We start from the raw sequence: 19,921 nt of genomic DNA, 5'->3' as shown, positions 1-19,921 counted from the left end.
TGCTCTGAAATTCAAGTTTATAAATTAGGATCAGATTCATGGAATAGTAATGGAATATTAACTCATTACTCTTTTCCTGACGAAACGAAATCTGATGGTTTGTTTTTTAATGGAGCTCTTCACTGGTTAGGCGTAGTCCAAGTAACCTCCATTGAAGTTATCATGTCTTTCAATGTAAGCAATGGTAGAACGGTGGATATAGAGTTACCTGCAGTACCAATGCCACACCTAGAAGTTGAGCAATATAAAATTTGGGAGTATTAGAAGATTGCCTATGTTTGGTTTTTGTTATTCCTAGTGTCAGGACTGACTTATGGGTGATGAAGGATTACGGATTGAGAGACTCCTGGACTAAACAATTCACCATTGTCCAAAGTGCAGATGGCATTATTGATTTTCCCTTTTGGAAGCCTATTTTGGTTCTTCAAAATGGTGATATTCTGGTAGATACTACCCGGGGATCTGTTGTATGTGTCCCAAAGAAAGGTAGTATTAGAAAGGTGTGCCGTTCTCTTGTTAGGAAATGGATAATGGAATCCACAAGTTACATGGAGAGCTTAGTTTCACTCAACTCCGGTAATTATCTGCATTTCAATAAGAAGAGAAGAGGACAGTTCGATTTATGAATGATATGCTGATCTATCTTCTTGAAGCTAGATCAACTTCCTGCCATGAGCACCATTTAGTTCTGATATTTAAGTTAACTAGCATTTTTTTCTTCTTCTAATGTTTGATTTCTAGTTTTTCTTTATATGATCAAGAGTCCACCATACGAGTAGACAAACCTGATGGATATTAATTTGAAGTGCCTCTTTTACTTGCATGTGCACTAGAAGAAAATCTAAAGATAGAACCTGCAAGTAACTTTCAGCTTGTTTTCTTACGGTCTCGCTGCAGTTGGATCAAAATCTAAACCTGGCCAGCTTAGCTGACCGAAGATCAGGTCGACATTTACCCACCTACACCTTAACATACAACATGAATACCATGATATATAGATAGTCGAACCAGATGTTTCAATGACTAACTAGAGAAAAACAATATTCAAGTATCTGGTTGTATCGTATTATAGTCCCGTGACAGAAGTAGAAGTAGTCTAGTTCCATCTAGATGCTTGGTCGTACAAGGTTACAAGCAATTTTTGGAAGATTTCAGAAGTTTTGGACTCCGATCATAATGGCCCAGGCACCCGTCATATAATTTACGAGGAAAACCCTAATCTCATACGAGAAGCAGAAGCAGCAGCAGAAGTTATGTCAGAACGATCAGAAATGGATATCCAGGTAAAGATCTTTGTTATTCCCTCCGGTGCTTTCCTCTGCGGATTATGCTTCAATATTAGAGTCATCGTCACAATCCTTCCAATGGATCTCAATTCGCAATGCTTCCCGGCTGCTAACTTCCCGTTCTTTTCTTTATTCGCACTCTTTGTCTTCTGTAGGGTTGGGTTGGGATTGATTCTTTGTCGATCAGCAAAGCCATAGGAGAGATAGAACTAGAAAGTACTCTGATGAGTTGCTGAATGGAAGTGAGTTGGCAGCAGCTAACGAAAAAGAAACACGTCTTCGAAGTCGATCCTTTCCAGGTAAGAACCATTCTGATGCCCTAAGTAATGGTTGCTCGGAATATATTAATTAATCGATGAAACTAAATGTGTGTTTTGTAGCACAAGAAATTTGACTCATTTGCCTCTTAACAGATGGAAAATGTTAAGCAATGTTGCTGGTCGAATGCTTTAAATTACCCTATGTTGGAGGAATATGACTTCAGAAACGATACGGTGAGTTTTGTTTAACAAAGACATGTTGTATATTCATTAGTTAACCAGAAGATGTTTAGATATTATAGACGTTTCACCCAATCTACACATGGACAGTTGTACACTGTATGGCACCATATGCTTGCTTAGGTCAATGCTACTTTGGGATTGCAGGTTAATGCTGACCTGAACATGGATCTAAAGCCTCAAGCACAACTACGACCTTACCAGGAAGAGAGTCTTAGTAAAATTTTTGGAAATGGTGAGGCATAAACGATATCCCATCCTTGTGCTTCGTAAACTGTCATAAACTTTTTTTTTTTCTTTTTATCAAAACGTCTTGCACCTTTTTAGTAGATGCATGTTGTATTATATTGAAACTAGATTCTTGTTTGAAATGGACAAAGCAGGCATGGGATATTTGATTTCACCTTGAAAAGTTTCTAACAGCAAGAACTTTCTGGTAGAGCAAGATCAGGCATTATTGTTCTCCCTTATGGAGCAGGAAAGTCGTTAGTTGGAGTGTCTGCAGCTTGCCAAATACGCAAGAGTTGCCTTTGTCTCACAAAAAATGCTGCTTCCGTGGATCAGTGGGCATTTCAGTTCAGTTTGTGGTCTACTATTAGAGAAGATCTAATATGTCGGTTCACATCTGATAGCAAGGAAAGACTCCGTGGTAATGCTGGGGTCGTTGTGACCACATATAACATGGTGGCATCCGGTGGTAAGCAATCAAAAAATCTGAGAAAATTATTGAAGAGATAAGAAACAAGGAGTGGGGATTACTTATTCTGGACGAGGTAATATCTCTTGTGAACTTTTTATCTGATTTGCTTATGTCCCATTTCCCATAATTTTTTTCTGCAATTTTGGATCTGTAGGTGGATGTGGTTCCTGTGCATATGTTACGTAAAGTCATCAGTATAACAAAATCACATTGCAAGCTTGGACTCACTGGTGGGTGTTTGTTTTAACACATGTGCATGTATTAACAAAAATCATCTATGGGTTCCACCGTTCTCACACAAGATATTTTGTGGTCTCCTGTATTGCAGCAACACTATTGAGAGAAGATGACCCTATTACAGATTTGAATTTCCTTATTGGTCCAAAATTATATGAAGCCAATCGGTTGGACTTGGTAAAGGGAGGGTTCATTGAAAATGTCCAGTGTGCTGAAGTATGGTGCCCGATGACAAAGGAGTTCTTTGCTGAGTATTTGAGAAAAGAAAACTCCAAGAAAAGACTCTTTATATGTTGCCTACTTCCATAATTCATTTCAGTGCATGTAGTCCATTAGTCAGGGAATATCTCTTTCATCAGTAGCTGTTTTCAGTGATTACTTTTATGCAACTCATTTCTAATTCGTTATTAGGCTCTCTACGTGATGAATCCGAACAAGTTCCGGGCATGCGAGTTCTTGATACGGTTTCACGAACAGCAGCGGGGTGATAAGATCATTGTTTTTTCTGATAATCTTTTCGGGCTTACTGAGTATGCCATGAAGCTTCGGAAACCTATGATTTATGGTTCCACCAGGTTAATAATCAATATATGTCATAGATTTACTTGTCAGGGTTTCCTATGCTAGCTAAGTTCACATTTCTTATTGGGAGTTTGCCTTTGTAGCCACCAGGAGAGATCAAGAATTGTTCACGCTTTTAAGAACGGTCCAGATGTTAATACACTTTTCCTTTCAAAGGTATATTTCCTTTTGGTCTTTGATATCTTTGTTTGCATTAAAAACTCAAATTTTCCAAGTACTGCGAGTACATTAAGCTTCATGGTTGATTCATGTTTTTGCAAGCAGATGCATCTAACATTGAATCTTGACGATGCCATGTGGTTCGCAGGTTGGTGATAACCTAATAGATATCCCTGAGGCCAATGTGATTATCCAGATATCATCTCATCCCGATTCTCCACGTCAGGAAGTCCAGCGTCTGGGTCGTATTTTGAGAGCAAAGGAAGTTCAGCGTCAGGAAGTCCAGTATTTGGGACATGCCTTCACTGTCTAGGCTTTAGCTTTCAGTCACTTGTGATGGATTTCTGCACCTCATCCTGCAGCTTCATAAGTATCATGTACATCGGTTCTTGTGTTTGTATGTGATTATGATATTCGATTTACCAGTTTCAACATTTTATTGACAGGGTAAAAATCAAGATCGAATGGCTGGAGATAAAGAAGAGGACAATGCCTTTTTCTATTCCCTAGTATCTACAAATACGCAGGTAGCTCATAGTTTTAGCTCTCAGTTTTATATCAAACTATTTTAATTCTCGCGTTTATTTTGTTTGATCTTTCCATGCTAATAATACGTTTGAATGTCTGAAAATTGAACATAATCTTTTCTGTAAATGCGGATGCTTATTAAAGGGTTGCTGCTTGTGCAGGAGATGTACTATTCTACTAAAAGGCAACAATTTTTAATCGATCAAAGTTTCAGCTTTAAGGTGCAGATATTTTTAGCAATTCTTCTTAGCTTTTATCTGAATTTGTTTTCTTAGTATCTGAGATACCATTCTGTGATGTCTCATGTCTGTGCACACGCACAAGTGCATTGTAGTTCCTTTCAACTTTGTTGTATAACGGTAGACTTTGAAATATTGGCAGATCATCACAACTTTACCACCATCGGATTCCGGATCAAATCTAAGCTATCACACCCGCGACGATCAACTACAACTTCTTTGCAAGGTAAAGTTGGTTTGCTACGTTCCTATGTAACACTTCAGTTACTCTTTCTTGTTTGTTGGTTGAATAGTAAGAGTTTTAAGATACTTTTTTGTGGTGTCATGGGCAGGTACTAGATGCTGGTGATGATACTGTTGGTTTGGAGCAATTAGATGAGGATACAGATGATATTGCACTTCTAAAAGCACGCCGCTCTGCGAGACCTACGACTACGAGTGCACTATGAGATCTGCTTTCGAAGCCATTTCAAAATATGCCGTTGCTGAAAATTAAGTTTTTTTTTTTATTTCTTGCTGGTACACCATACCTTTCGTATCTGCAGCCTCAAATAAACCAGTTTGGGTACTTGATAGAGAAGGACATTAGGGATGAGTGAAAGAAATTAGAGAAGGACGGTATGACATTCAACTTTGATCAAGTTTGAATTCCTACCTTACGTTGCCTGCCTGTTGCACATCCACGAATTATTTCTGAAAAAGTACACCTATAACCCAATAAAGAGCAGAACAGCTTTATCACTGCAACCAGAATTGTCAAATTACTGCAACCAGAATTGTCAAATTACTATAACCCAATGCAAGATGAAATCCTATAAACAATTGGAAACCTCTTGGATTTATGCATTATGGAATAATTATAGTTCTTTCACTGCTCCAGCCTCCCGCCTCCCAGACACTTGTTTTTTCAACAAAGATCAAAAGAAAAAACGAAAATTGTAAGACCAGGCCCAAGAGGAAAATCTACACAAGAAAGAAAAACAAATGCAACAACTCATGGATTCAATTAGGCCTTAGGTTAGGTCTCTCAAGACATGCATTGTAGTTTGCAAATACGTCTACAGTTATAAAATGCAGACTCTAATTGGATACAAAATTTCAGGGTTTAGCTCATGCCCATTGGCTTCTAGTTTTTCTCAGTACTTATCCTTATGACCTTATTATCTATAATGATATCCAGAACACAAAACACCAGTAACCACTTTCTGAAGTTAACTAAATTCTGACGGCTATTTGTTTGAACACTACTTTCCGGACAGCAGCTTGAGAAGGCTACATTAGCTGATTTGTTCATCAAAAGTTCCCCAAGGAGCCAAGGCTCCTATAGTTTAGCAATAGTCGGTGGAACAACTAGCAGAAAGATGCCAGGGCATAGAATAGTAGATGTGTACAAACAAAAACTAAAGAGTAGAAAATAATAGTAGAAAGCTATAAGTGAAATCTAAGAAAACTAACCATTTATGTACTTTCGAATGTGAATTTTGCAAGATGAATGAAACCAATTCAAGTCACCATCTAGCCTAAACTCTACTTCGCAGAGAATGAAAGATATAGTCATGTCGATTTATGTAGGATTTGTAATTTTGGTTGTCCCATATCTATCAACTAATTGCAAGAAGTTGTAATTTTGTGAGCCATATCTTTTGGTCTAATAATACAAGCAAGTATTGCCATTCTTAAATATATAAAATTTCTGATATCCTGCAAACAATGCAGGCATGAAGCAACCTTTTACAGTAATAATCAGAAAGGTATAAATACAGTCCAATCTAGAAACATCTCTTTATATTCTCCCAATATAACTGCAAACATACTCCTACATATTAAGAGAAGATACAAATATCATCAAAAGTTGAGACAAATAGATATCGGCCCATTAAATAGATAAATCAAAGAAACGAAACCCAAACATGGCTACTGGGAAGCACTGGGAATAAAACAATAGTAGTGTTGCAGAAGTAAGAATAAGGTGGGTGCGATGCATATGCTTTGAAACACTTAACAAAATAAATAAAAAAGCTCTGGAAAATCATCCCCTTCGTTAGCGTCTTTCAGTAAATGGATGATGCACATGATTTGATATGAACACTTGTGAAGGGGTAGTACTCGAAAGTGATAGCGGCAACTTGGGCAGCGACTCTTTGCATCAGGGGAACGTATGATGCATCTGGTGTGGAAGACATGAGCACATGGCAGCGTGAAGTCCAAGACCGTCTCTAGAAAATAGAAAAAGAAAAAAAAATGTTTTGGACAGGGACCATAGTGGGACCCGTCAAAACAGACTAGATCTTATAATTCTTGTGAATCTCTCGTACGAGAAGCAGCGCGGAGGCACCATGTCAGAACTCCTTCCAAAAGATATCCAGGTAGAGATCTTTCTAAAGTTACCAGTGAACTCAATCTTAGCCTGCAAGTGCGTATGTAAATCATGGCGTCAGTTACTTTGTAACCCTGAATTTGTCAAGAATCACCTTAATCGTAGTATCCAAACCAACCAACGTAAGGTTATGGTTAGTAGTTACCACCCGTTTATGCTTTACTCTTCCGATTATGCTTCAATATCAAAATCATCATCACAATCCTTTTCATGGAATGGATCTGTTGCAATCGACTTCCCTTTTCATAATTACCGAGGATTTGGTCGCTTCGAAATATTGGGTTCTTGCAATGGTTTGATTTGTTTACTTGTTTCTGACGCCCGCAGAAAATATGAAAACAATGTCATTTGTATCTGGAATCCATCAACCCGAGAGCATAAAAAAGTACCAGTATCAGGTTCTGAGTTGTATAGTGCTATATATTCCCCTTATGCCACTAGATATGGGTTTGATTATGATTGTGTCAGGGATGATTATAAGTTGGTAAGAATTAATAATAATAAAATCTGTAGTCGCTCTGAAATTCACGTTTACAGACTAAGATCAGATAAATGGTATAGAACTGGAACACGTCAAACACGTCGTCGTTACTCTTTTCCTTACGAAAGAAAATCGGATGGTTTGCTTTCTAATGGAGCTCTTCATTTGTTAGGCACAATCCGTGTAACCTTCACTGAAGTTATTGTGTCTTTCAATCTAAGCAATGACAAAATGGTGGATATGCCTTTACCTGCAGTACCGCCACACCCAGAAGCTAAGCAGTATAAAAATTTGGGAGTATTAGAAGATTGCCTTTGTTTAGTTTTTGTTGTTCCTCGTGTCAGTACTGACGTATGGGTTATGAAGGATTACAGATTGAGAGACTCCTGGACTAAACAGTTCACCTTTATCCAAAATGCAGATAGCATTATTGATTTTTCCTTTTGGAAGCCTATTTTGGTTTTTAAAAATGGTGATATTCTGGCAGATACTATCTGGCAATCTGTTGTATGTGACCCAGAGGAAGGAAGTATTAGAAAAGTGTGCATTTCTTCTCTTGATGGGACGACGATAATGGATTCCGCAAGCTATGTGGAGAGCTTAGTTTCACTGAACTCGGGTAATTACGTACTTAAAAAGAACAAGAAAAAAAGAAAACGGACTACGCATTATGAGTGAAGGTATATGCTGAACTATTTTCTTGAAACTAGATCAACATGTTTTATTTGCTGTCATGAGCACCATATACACTCTGATATTTTTACCCTTTTTTATTAATATTCAAATTCTGGGTGTCGTTCTTATGATCAGAGTCCATTAATTAGACAATGAATGAATCGTTTCTTTTCTTTTTACTTGTACTAGAATATAAATTTAACGATAAAACCCTGCAAGCAATTTCGATGATTCGATCGGCTTGGTGAGGAAGTTCGTGATGCGTATGTTGGACGTCCGCATTCACGTTATTGTAGGAATCATATGTATCATCATTTTTATTATGAGTACGTTTAAGGAATCATGAGCATCATCCTCATTCACATTATTGTAGCAATCATAAGTATCATTATTTTCATTAGTAGTACGTTTCAGGAATCATGAGTATCATCACTTTCATTATCGAGGAAGTTAGAAGCGACTTCATGTTGAATTTCACTTAGCCTCGCATCAATTTCGTTCTCCTGATTGTGGTTCTTATGCTCTTAATTTCTAAAGTTACTTGTGCATTCAATCTTAACTTGCAAGTGTGTAAGAAAACGGAAGAAAACAATGGAGTCGATTACTTTGTAACCCTGAATTTGTTAAGAATCACCTGAATCGCAGTATCCAGACAAACAACAGTAGGGTCATGGTTAGCTCTAACCACCAACCTTTCCTTTCAGTGCTATACTCTTCGGATTATTCTTCAACACGTACCGAAAGTATTATCACAATCCTTTCCATGCATGGAATGGATCTGTTGCTATAGAATTTCCTTTCCAGGACTAAAAAATAATATCACGTTGAATTTTTGGGTCCTTGCAATGGCTTGATTTGTATTTGGAATCCATCAACCAGAGAGTACAAAGAAGTACTTGGGCGCTAGGCGTGGCGCTGCTAGAAATTTATAGAAAATATTTTTCGAGTAAATCTAATATCACAGCAGGTTAGATTTTTCGAGTTTTATAGAGAAAAGGCGAGGCACTGCTAGAAATTTATTCGGTAGTTAAATTTTATTTTTTTGGTGCTTACAAATTCTAAATTCAGATTATCCGTGCCTTTACCACCGTACTACAACGACATTAGTCACTAGTAAACAAAATGATCATGGTGCAGCTCGGAATAACAACTCCTACGGTTCTAGGTACTGGCTAGTATCTTCCATTCATTTGATGTCAAAACTGGAGCTCAATGGATTGTTTGGTCTCCGGAAAGCTTGGGTGGTCATGTGCGGTTGTTGGGCATGCTCATGCCGATGGATAACAACACTATTCTTACTCATATGTACTAATCCGATTCCATAATAACATGAGTTAACGTTCAGAAATGTGGAGTAATGACAATTGACTGTAACTACAAACAAAAATAAAATAAAAATGAAACAATCAACATTAACAACATACATTTCACTTTCCACGACCCTACATATATAATCACAATCAGACACAATTTTAGTAAAATAACAACCAAGGTTCAAAAATCCAAAGCATAGATCGAGAAAAGAAGAAGATTTTTAAAAAATGGAGAAAGAAGAGAAGACTCACAGTCAAGGCCTCCTTCATAATGATGGGAGGATTAGCAGCAGCTGTGGACCTATGGTGTCTGGATCGGCACCAGAGACGACTACTAGAAAAGTATGTATGATTGGCCTATACTCAGAGAAACTAGAAAACTACTTGGGCAGCATACAGCAGGTGGGTAATTCTGAATTGGCTGGTCAATACGTGACATTTGTTAGTTGACCTAGAGGCACTCCCATACTTTGAGGTCCAAACACCCCAACCCTGCTTCTTGTTATGCTAAAATGTCCTTAAAACTACATCGGAGAACACTATCTTGGAGATTGTGCACATAATAAGTTAGCTTTGCATTCCATATCGCCAATCAGCTATGAATTGAATGCCCCATCCAATAGCTCTATATGAGCTATTAGCTAACCCCGTACATCCTATAGGATAAAGTTATGCAACAACAACATAGCCCTAGCTGGGCTATTAGCGAAACACTTGAAAATGTTCAAAATGCTGTCCGGGCCTCTTCATTTGTAGCTGATTGGTTTTTGGTTAGGATTAATTATTTTTGCTTCTGATCACTTCATCTATTAATTCGATCTCAGTTTATGAATTAAGTTGATCACAAGGCATGCCTAGTCCATGTGTCTCGCAAACTAAGCTCCGTGAACAAAAGAAAGTCGGCTTTTCTCATACGTGAATTTGTTAAACAAGAAATCTATTCTGTAGTTATGAGTACGTTTCAGGAATCATGAGTATCATCACTTTTTGTAACCCTGAATTTGTTAAGAATCACCTGATTCGAAGTATCCAGACAAACAATAGTAGGGTCATGGTTACTCTAACCACCAACCTTCCCCTTCAGTGCTATACTCTTCGGTTTATGCTTCAACACCGAAGGCATTATCACAATCCATTCTATGGAAAGGATCTGTTGCTATAGAATTTCCTTTTCAAGACTACAATATAATAGATTACGTTGAAATTTTGGGTTCATGCAGTCGGTTGATTTGCTTATGTGTTTCCGGTGCTCAATATGAAAACAATGTCACTTGTATTTGGAATCCATCAACCAGAGAGTACAAAGAAGTACTGCAACCAAGTTTCGAGTTTTATAGAGCTATAGCCCCTCGTTATGCCACTAGATATGGGTTTGGTTATGATTGGTTGAGTCGGGATGGTTAAAAGTTGGTAAGGATTAAGAATAATAGTGTATGAATTTTAGCCGCTCTGACATTCGAGTTTATAGATTAGGATCAGATGAATGGCATAGAACACACGTCAAACACGCTGCCATTATTCTTTTCCTTGTGAAAAAAAGGCTGTGCTTTTTAATGGAGCTCTTCATTGGTTAGGCATAGTTCAAGCGAACCTCCACTTTGCGAAAAGGTCTGTAGTGACTAGTGCGAATTTCGCGGATGGGACCCGATCATAATGGACCCGTCACCAGAAGGTATACAAGTCTAGTTCCTCATTTTTGCCGAGAAACCCCAATCTCATACGAGAAGCAGCAGCTATGTCAGACCTCCTACTTCCGGAAGTGTAGTTGCGGAAAATCCCACAACTACATCCAAAAAAGTGATAAGAACACTAAGTCTAAGTCATGAAAATAAACTCAAACATTAATGATATTATACACCCCTTGACACTAGATATGAGCTTTACACAAGCTATGTATGGAGAAAAATGATGTTCTTATTGATATCACAAAGATTTATACATATAAGGAAGATGATGATGATAAGATAACTCTAGTGTTTTCTCTTTTCTAGTGGTGATTTTCTACTCTTGTTCTTGACTGAATTCTTTTCAACCTGCCTCTCTCTTCATTATTTGAACCCTTATATATATAGCCGGTCATCATGATAGAAGACAACTGAGTTCACGTGCAAATCTCTGTTACCTGATCCCTGTTCATTCTGTCTTATTCACCATGCTTTGGGAAGATGTCGCTATCTCTCGCGTTGCAGCTTCGTACTCTTCGTGTTGTGCTCGTCGTGTGGGTGTTCTTGTGTTTGTCCCCTTTGTCGCATTTGTATTCCTTCACATGATTTCTCTCTTCGCTTATACCAGTAATTATTTTAGTGAGGGCGAGGTTGTGGGTTAACTCTGTGCGGTATTTCGCCCTTACATTTTGCCTCTTCTCGCGTTATTCTTCTGCAAGTGGAATAATGCGAGAATTCTTGGTAAATCTTCTTTATTCAATGTATCTCCGTGATTTCCGCATATTTATTACATGTGTTGTCAACTTCCTTCTTTTCCGGCGGTGCGTCTTTATTGCTTTCCCTATATAAATACCAGGAGTGGTGAGGAACATTTTCTCATATTTCCCTTTCTCTTTAGATTTTAGGGTTTTATGTGCTCTTCAAACTTCATGTTTTTGATGGTAGATTGTGGTATGCTTCCTCCTGCTGTTGTTGTGTCACATTTCCGGTAAATCTTTGCCTCAGTCCTCCATGCTTTGTAACTTTCTCTTGCCTTATGAAATTCCTTATCTCATTTTGGTGCTTTTCTTCTTTTGCAGGTCTAGATCTTGTTTTCATCATGACTGGGGGTCTTTTGCAGATGCGTTTTGTTCTTTGAGCATGATGGTATTTCCTCTCAGCTGTAAGGTACCCAATTTCATCCTCGGGTCACTATTCGGAAAGAGTTGTTTACCGAGCCTGTCGGTAGGATCACTCTTCGGAAAGGGCTATCCACCGATCCTGTTGGAAGGATCTACTTCACTGTGATTCTCGCCTTGATCTTGGAGTTATCTCTGATCACTCTTCAGAATGGTTGAACCGTCGGGTCTATCGGGAGGACTTATTTTGTTGCTCGCATCTTAGTTTGGAGTCTCCTTGTGATGTTGATCCTAATTACTCCGGTGATACTGATCCCAGTTGCTCCCACGGCTTCGCGGATGGAGATCTTAATCGCGTGCTTTTACATGTCTTTGTTTATATGTTGCGGTTGCTTTCTGTATTCTAACCTTGTAAACGAGCATGTACCCAAATAATCTAAATAATAAATTAATATTTTGATTGAATTTTTAAGTTCTGTTTGTTTCATGCTTGTGCGAAAATATGTTTGGGTATCTTCCAAGGAGGTGGGAAGCACTTCTCACCTATCTTCCCTCGCTTTCTATCTCCGAGGAAGATTCTTAAATTTAGTATGCGAATGCAATTTTTGTTCATCATCCTATGCTTTTAAGATGATCATGTATAGACATGCGAGCATGAGAATGCGAAGATTATATAAGCTCTGCGACTTCCTACATTGACATCTGTATAAAATAAGTTTTTAGAATGCGAACCCTGTGTGCGTGAATTATGGTTGTGCTCTTAAGTCATGGTTTGGTTATTACAATATTTAAATCTTAGAGTTGGGTATACTTAGCTCGAGAGGTGTGTGTGTTTTCCTGCCTCAGTGTATCCTTTTTGTGCCTCAATGTCCACTCGCGCTCCTTAGATTGCTTGTCTTCATGTGATATTTATAGGTCTTAATCGCCTCCTAGGTAAAGTCTTACTGCCTTCCCCACATAGAACTTTAAAGGACTTATGGTCGCCTTGGGTAGGGTCTTCCACCTGCTGGGCGACGAGATCTCAGTTCCATATGCTCTTGCGAGTCATTGGCCATCGTTCTCGCCTTATCGGTGTTAGTATTCTTACCTCCTGAGGCTATTCTGCGACAATGTACCGGGCCTAGGTACTCCCGTGAGTAGAAAGCCCCAATAAATTGTCGTCTTTGACACAATCAGCTCCCTAATGGAGGGTGCCGTCCATTTATATTCCCCCTGAATCGCCCCTTCAAGGAGGTCACCCCTAACCATATCAGTTGGGCTCCACCCATCCGGTGATACAACGACCAGTGTTGTCGCAACCTCATGCTTTTAGCCTGTGTGGCTTATTAGGCACGAGATCACACCATAAGTGGGGTTTCTTTGGACCGAGTGTATCACAAGTTCCAGGCCATCTTCTATCTCCACTGGCATGCTTTTACACCCCATACCGGAGAACTTATTCGCTGAGTGGTTCATTCTCAGTGGCCTCTGATGGATAGGCATTTCACCCCAATATAAGTAACTTTCCTGGGATCAGCAGCTATGACGCGCGTTAGGGCTTAAGGGTCGCCTCTTACACACTGTGCAGTCCTCCGGCCGCACAGTTTTGTGCGAACTAAGTTGGCACGCCATAATTGTAGTCCCAGCCTCCCTAGGTAGAGGTTTTAATAGTATCTCGCAGCCCCCTATTGAGGTCTTACGAGTAATCCTTGCAGCTTTGCTATGTAGCTTTTGATTTCGCATTTGTCCTGCTCGCTTGCTTTTCAAAAGAACTTGTTTCATATCTTCTGGGAATAGATGTCGAGTACTTGAGTACATTGCATATCTTACTGCCTCATGGGTAGTATTTCTTGAGATAGGTGCTATTCCATGGATGTGTGAGCGTATGTTCTCCGTCCTTATCTGTTAGCTCATAGGCTCCATTCCTAACAATGCTCTTCACGATATAAGGCCCTTCTCATTTTTTCGCGAGTTTTCCTCCTGATTCTCTTTGGTATGGTGGGATTTCACGCGACACTAAATCCCCCACTTTGAAGTGCCTTGGTTTGACTTTATTGTTGTATTCCCGCGATAGTCTTCTGTAGTAATTGATCATGTGCTGCAGCGCGATTTCTCCATTTTCTTCTACGTCATCAAGTTTCGCCAATATGAGATCTGTATTTAAATTGTTCTCCCAAGATTCACTCTTAGTGGTTGGTATGATAACTTCTGTTGGTAGCACAACCTCTATACCATATGTTAGACAGAAGGGAGACATTCCAGTAGCTTCCCGTCGCGTCGTGTTGTATGCCCATAGAGTGTTATGGAGCTGTTCGCACCATCCTTTATAATGACCATCGATTTTTTTCTTCAGAACGTCTGCCAGGGTCTTATTAGTTGCCTCTGCCTGACCATTGCTCTGGGGGTATAGTGGAGTAGATTTTTCACTCTGGATTTTGAATGCATTGAGTAACATGGCAATGTTCTGTCCTTCGAATTGATTTCCATTGTCTAATACCAGTTGTACCGGTATCCCGAATCTGCATATGATTTGTTCGAATATGAAAGAGAATACGTCGGAGTCTCTGATGTGTTGTGTCGCCCTTGCTTCAACCCACTTTGTGAAGTAATTATTCGGTACAATCAAGAATCTTCGCTGTTTACTGCCTGGTACGAGGGGTCGTACTTTATCCATGCCCCACTTTGCGAAGGGACAAACACTTAACACAGAATTTAAGGTTCTTCCTGGTACGTGGATGCGTTTCCCGTATCTTTGGCATTCTTCGCATTTAGTTGCGATATACTTTGCCTCTTCGTGCATGTGTGGCCAATAATAACCTTGCCCTATAGTTTTGAGAGCCAAAGACCTTCTTCTGCTGTGATTCCAAGCGTACCCATAGTGTATAACTTTCATAATCTTGATGCCTTCTTCTGGTAATAAGCATCTTAAAAGTGGCCCTTGGAAAGATCTTGTGTATAATACTCTGTCGCGTAGTTCATAGTTTGTAGCTCTACTTTTGAGTTTATGTGCCTCCAACCTATCGCGGGGTGTCTCTCCATCTTGTAGATATTTTTGGATTTGGGTCCTCCAATCGGTCTTTTCAACGCTTCCAGTGTTATTTTTTACATTTATAACCTCCGGAGCACATCCTCGAATGTCGATTGATGGTTGCCTCAAACTGTCAATGCGAATGAATCTTGTTTCAGGGTTCACCATCATTGAAGTGATGAAGGCGAGAGCATCTGCATGTCGATTTTTTATCCGACCTATGTGTCTCCATATAACACTTGGAATACGATCGGTGTACTGTTTCGCTAGTTGTGGATATCATTGTAGTGCGAGATCGTTGATTTTGTATCTCCCATCCAACTGGAGAATGACTAGCTGTGAATCACTAGTAAGCCTGATGTCTTCCAACTCCATTTCGACTTCCAATCTTAATCCGTGTATGACGGCTTCGTATTCAGCCTCATTGTTCGTAGTTTCGAACTCCAATCTGAAACAATAGACTATTCTTTCCCCGGCTGGTGAGACAAAGACAATTCCTATCTAATTTCCCTGACTGTTCACTGATCCATCCACGAATATTTCCCATCTTTTTGGGTTATCCGCCTTAAGTAGGTCTTCCGGATCAGGACGTTCTTCGTCAATATCTATGATTTCGCTCACAGGATCATCTTCTTCTAGGGGAAATTCCGCGATAAAATCTGCTATTACTTGAGACTTTGGTGAGGATAAAACTTCGTAACTCAACCCAAACTGTTCGATATGTGCATTCCACCTCTCGATTATTCCCACTCTTTTGGAGGATTTTAACACTGACTCAATGGGTGCTTTGGTGAGTACTTTGACTTTATGCGCGTGGAAGTAAATTCAGAGTTTCTGAGTCGCGTAGAGTAACACGAGGAGAAGTTTTTCTATATTAGTGTAATTTCGCTCGGCAGAGTTGAAAGTTTTGCTGATGTAGTAGATTGGTTTTTCTACCCCTTGGTCTGATCGTAGCAGCATAGTGCTGAGTGCATAAGGTGTGGTAGCCAGGTATATCAGTAGTTCTTCGCCTGGCTCAGGTTTCTGTAGCATTGATATATTTTCCAAGTAGTCTTTTATGCTTTTCAAAGAGGCATCGCACTCCTGTGTCCATGCGATTTTACTTCCTTTCTTCAAGATGTTAAAGAAATTCTTGCACTTGTCAGATGAGCGTGATACAAATCTTCCTAGCGATGCGACCAGACTATTTAATTTTTGTACATCTTTGATGGTGGCGGGTGAGGCATTTCGCGTGTAGCTTGTACTTTGATGAGATCAACCCGAATTCCTTCCTTGGAGATAATGTATCCCAATAATTTTCCTGACGCGACTCCGAATATACATTTCTCCGGATTTATCTTCATTTTAATTTTTCGCATTTGCTCGAATATTTCTCCCAGATCCTTCGCGTGATTAATAGATTTTTTGCTTTTTACCAACATGTCGTCAAAGTAGACCGCTAAGGTGTTGGGTATCCATGGTGTAAACACTTCTTCCACCATTCGCTGGCAGGTGGCCCCAGCGTTTCGCAATCCAAATGGCATTCGGTTGTAATAGTATAGGCCTCTTGGCGCGAAGAATGCCGTATTCTCTTGGTATTCTTCTGCTAACGGTATATGATTATACCCTGAATAGCCGTCCATTAATGATACCCTTTCGTATCCGATAACAGATTCTACAGTCTGGGGGATATCTGGATAGCTGTCTTTGGGCATGCCTTATTTAGATCGGTGAAATCGATACAAATGCAAATCTTTTTATTCTTTTTAGGGACTATTACCATATTTGCGACCCATTCTGCGTACTTTGCTGGCCTAATAATTCCCGCGTCGATCATCTTCTGTAGTTCGATCTCGATTTGCTCGTGATACATCGTTGCTATCTTTCGGATCCTTTGTCTAACCGGTTTTGCAGCTGGATTAATAGCTAATTTGTGGCAGGCAAGAGAAGGATTTATGCCAGGCATCTCATCCATATTCCATGCGAAGACATCTTGGTAGTCTTTGAGCAATTGTATGAGGTTTTTCTTTTCTTCTTCCTCCATTGTGGTTCCTATCTTTATCATTTTAGGTTCATCCTTTGTTCCTAGATTGATGTCTTTTGTAGGTTCTTCAGCTGTGAAATTTGATGTAGGCTCCCCCTGTGGCGTTGGCTCTCTTATCTGGTGTATTGGGTCTCCTTCTTTTTCGGGAATCTCACTGGGGATTCCTTTGCCTTCAGCTGCTTTTACCATGTAGACTTGGAATTCTCTCTTTTGTTTAACTTCTGTCGCCCTTTTCTTCTTATCTTTCTTTCTTTGTTGCCGTCCTTCTTGATGTCGCACGTTCAAATCTTTATATTCCTTCGCATGTATGATGTCTCCCTTGATTTCTCCAATCCCATCTGGTACGGGGAAGCGAATGCACTGGTGGAAGGTGGATGCAATTCCTCTCACTCTATATATCCAGGGCCTCCCTATAATCGCATTGTAAGGGATATCCACTTCCACGACACTTAATGTCACTATTGTTTCCAACGTATCTATTGGTATTGTCAGTGTGATTTCGCCCTTGGGTCTTGTCGTTGTTCCGTTGAAGCCGAATATATCATATTCCACAGGTGCGAGGTTTATCGCATCATATACCATCGCCTTGAACGTACGGTAGAATAACACATCTACAGAGCTTCCATTGTCCACCAAAACTCTGTCAACTGCCACGGGTGGTATCGCACTGTCTACATCTCGACAGTATGATTTCATTATTAAGGTCACGACCAAGTTTTCTTCATGTGGTGTTCCTTATTTTGGGGCATCCTCTGCATTGAGTATTATCAGTTGTTTCTGCCACTCCTTCAAGGGTTCTTCCTTCCCCCTCGGGTATATTTCTGTTCCGTTGAAGTCGCGTTTAAAGAGTCGCCTTAGCACTTTATCGTGAAACGCCTTAACATCTTTTGCAGTTGATATTATGGCATTGCATTGTTGATGTTCGTCATTATTCCTTCTTATCCATACTTGGTGCCGATTTGTTCTTCCCCCATCCTTGCAATGGTTCATTCGTGCTGATCTTCTCATATCCAGTCGTTTTTGTACATCGTTTCGTATTTGTTCGTCCAGTCGTGCTTCTCTTTGAACTCTCTCAGTAACTTCTCTTGCTCTACGGTATCTCTTGTAGCTTTTGATAGGTGTCTAAAACACCTTGATATTTATCTATTGTTTATACCTTCTTTGCGAATTTTCATGTAAATTATGTATCTTATGTTTACTTTTGATTTTTTAGGTACTTTGGAGTTATTCCGAGCAAAAGAAGAAGAAATGGAGGCTTATGGCATCAATTGGCAACATTGGATATTTGAGGACTCGAAGCTAGCAAGCACACAACTCTCCAAGGCGTTAAGAACAAGAATTATGCAGGAAATTATATTGTCAGTCTTCTAAGACTGACAGTTGGAAGTAGAATCAGACAACATAGGTGGCCCTAATCCACTGTGGGTGTCAATGACCATCACATGTTATTACAGGCAGTCAAGCCCTAAAATTAAGAGAAATTTAATTCTCTCAATCATTTTTTCGAACTCAGACTCAGAGGAGTAGGAAAACGGCTGATGTTATTGCCGAGAGAGTTCGAGAAGGAATCTGCGATGGGTTATGAAAGAATTAGGCGAAGTTGCTCCCAATTGGAGTAATGGAGGATTTTTTACTGAACTCAAGATAGTGAAGAACATATTCAGGGGTTGATGGATGATGATTCTGAAGCTGAGAGAAGAAGAGAAGACGCTGAACAATTGGTAGTCTGATCTTGGGTACGATGGTGGTTTGAGATCCATTAGGGTTTGAAAAGAAGAGAATCTCTACTTCTTTTGGGGATCTGAGATTTGAAATCGAGTTAGGGTTTTCTGAGATGCAAATAAAGAAAACAGATGTTCATGGGTTTTGAGATGAATTAGAAACATGGGAATGTCTCATATTCAAGTTTACATCAAGGTAAAAGTGTTGTTGTTGTCGACTGAAGCTAAGAATGAAGGATTTGTTATTGATCGAGAATTGGCCTGGGTTTTGGTTTGATTACATAAGGTACTGGATGATTTGGTAAAGGAGATAAATCTGTTGCTGCTGGTGACGAGATGAAGGAGGATATGAAGAACTTGATGTTAAGAAGATGCTAATGGAATTGTTGGCAGTGTTGATGGAGTCTGGTTTGATTCAGTGGTGGTAGTTTGTTTGAGAACTGAAGCGATATGGATTGTGAATGAGAGTTAAAGTGCAGTAATGGATTGCAGGTTGGCTTGAGCTGTGAACTGGTTGGCATTGCAGCTGCAGGAAATGGGTTTGCTGTCATGTTGGCATTATAAGGAAGAAGTTGCATCTGAAGTTGCATTGATGAGTAACTGCATGAAGGTTCAGTGTGTTTCCATGGATGAGATTGAAGTGACCCTGGTGGTGCTGCTGAAGTGCCTAGATGTATGTTAGGGTCAAAAAGCTACAAGTGATTTTATTGATGTTGTTATTGCAGTGTTGCTGAAATGGTCAGCTGAGAGACGATGGTAAACTGGATTGTGGTGTGTTATGAGGAACTACAAAAGGAAATATTTTTACATCTTTGGGGGACGTATTTTTCTACTGGGAGTTTTGGAGAGCGACGATTCTACTAGGTTTTGCTTTCGTATATTTTTTTTCATTTCTTTATTTTATGAAAATGATTATGATGAACTCCATTAATATGAGTAGCTAAATAACTATTATTGGTTATGGGATTAAGTGGATTTCACAAATGGTATTTGCATCTATGATTTAGTTTTGTCTCAATAATTTATTGTTTATGTTTCACAATCAATAGTGTTATATGATTTGATTGTTTGTTTGGTTGAGTCCGGAATCAATCCGATTTGCATTCATTTCTAAAGCTATATTAGGGTTTTCAATACGAAAAAGTTGTTTATCCCTGATTCTAAGTAGCATAATTGTGGGTAGTGCTTGTAGTGATATATCCTACTAGTCACAAGTGAATCATAACCTTGGTAAATTGAATTAGTGCATTTACACGTTTGATTGCCTTGATTAGTCTTATTCCATAGAACTTAGTGCTTTTAGGGAGTTAA

The 19,921-nt window shown here is 39.4% G+C and overlaps 1 protein-coding gene and 1 pseudogene across 1 annotated transcript; both read left to right on the top strand.

Moving 5' to 3' along the window:
- The first annotated feature begins 1,522 nt into the window (after positions 1-1,522).
- Positions 1,523-4,680, top strand: LOC113272018 (annotated as a pseudogene).
- A 1,887-nt stretch (positions 4,681-6,567) lies between these two features.
- LOC113272016 (F-box protein CPR1-like) lies at positions 6,568-7,767 on the top strand. Its single transcript, XM_026521933.1, has one exon. The coding sequence runs from the start codon at positions 6,568-6,570 to the stop codon at positions 7,765-7,767; it is 1,200 nt and encodes a 399-aa protein (XP_026377718.1).
- Positions 7,768-19,921: the final 12,154 nt, after the last annotated feature.

This window comes from Papaver somniferum, chromosome 4 (genome assembly GCF_003573695.1).
Source record: "Papaver somniferum cultivar HN1 chromosome 4, ASM357369v1, whole genome shotgun sequence".
NCBI lineage: Eukaryota > Viridiplantae > Streptophyta > Magnoliopsida > Ranunculales > Papaveraceae > Papaver > Papaver somniferum.
Note: the sequence above shows the minus strand (reverse complement) of the source record. Positions and strands in the feature narration are given on the sequence as shown.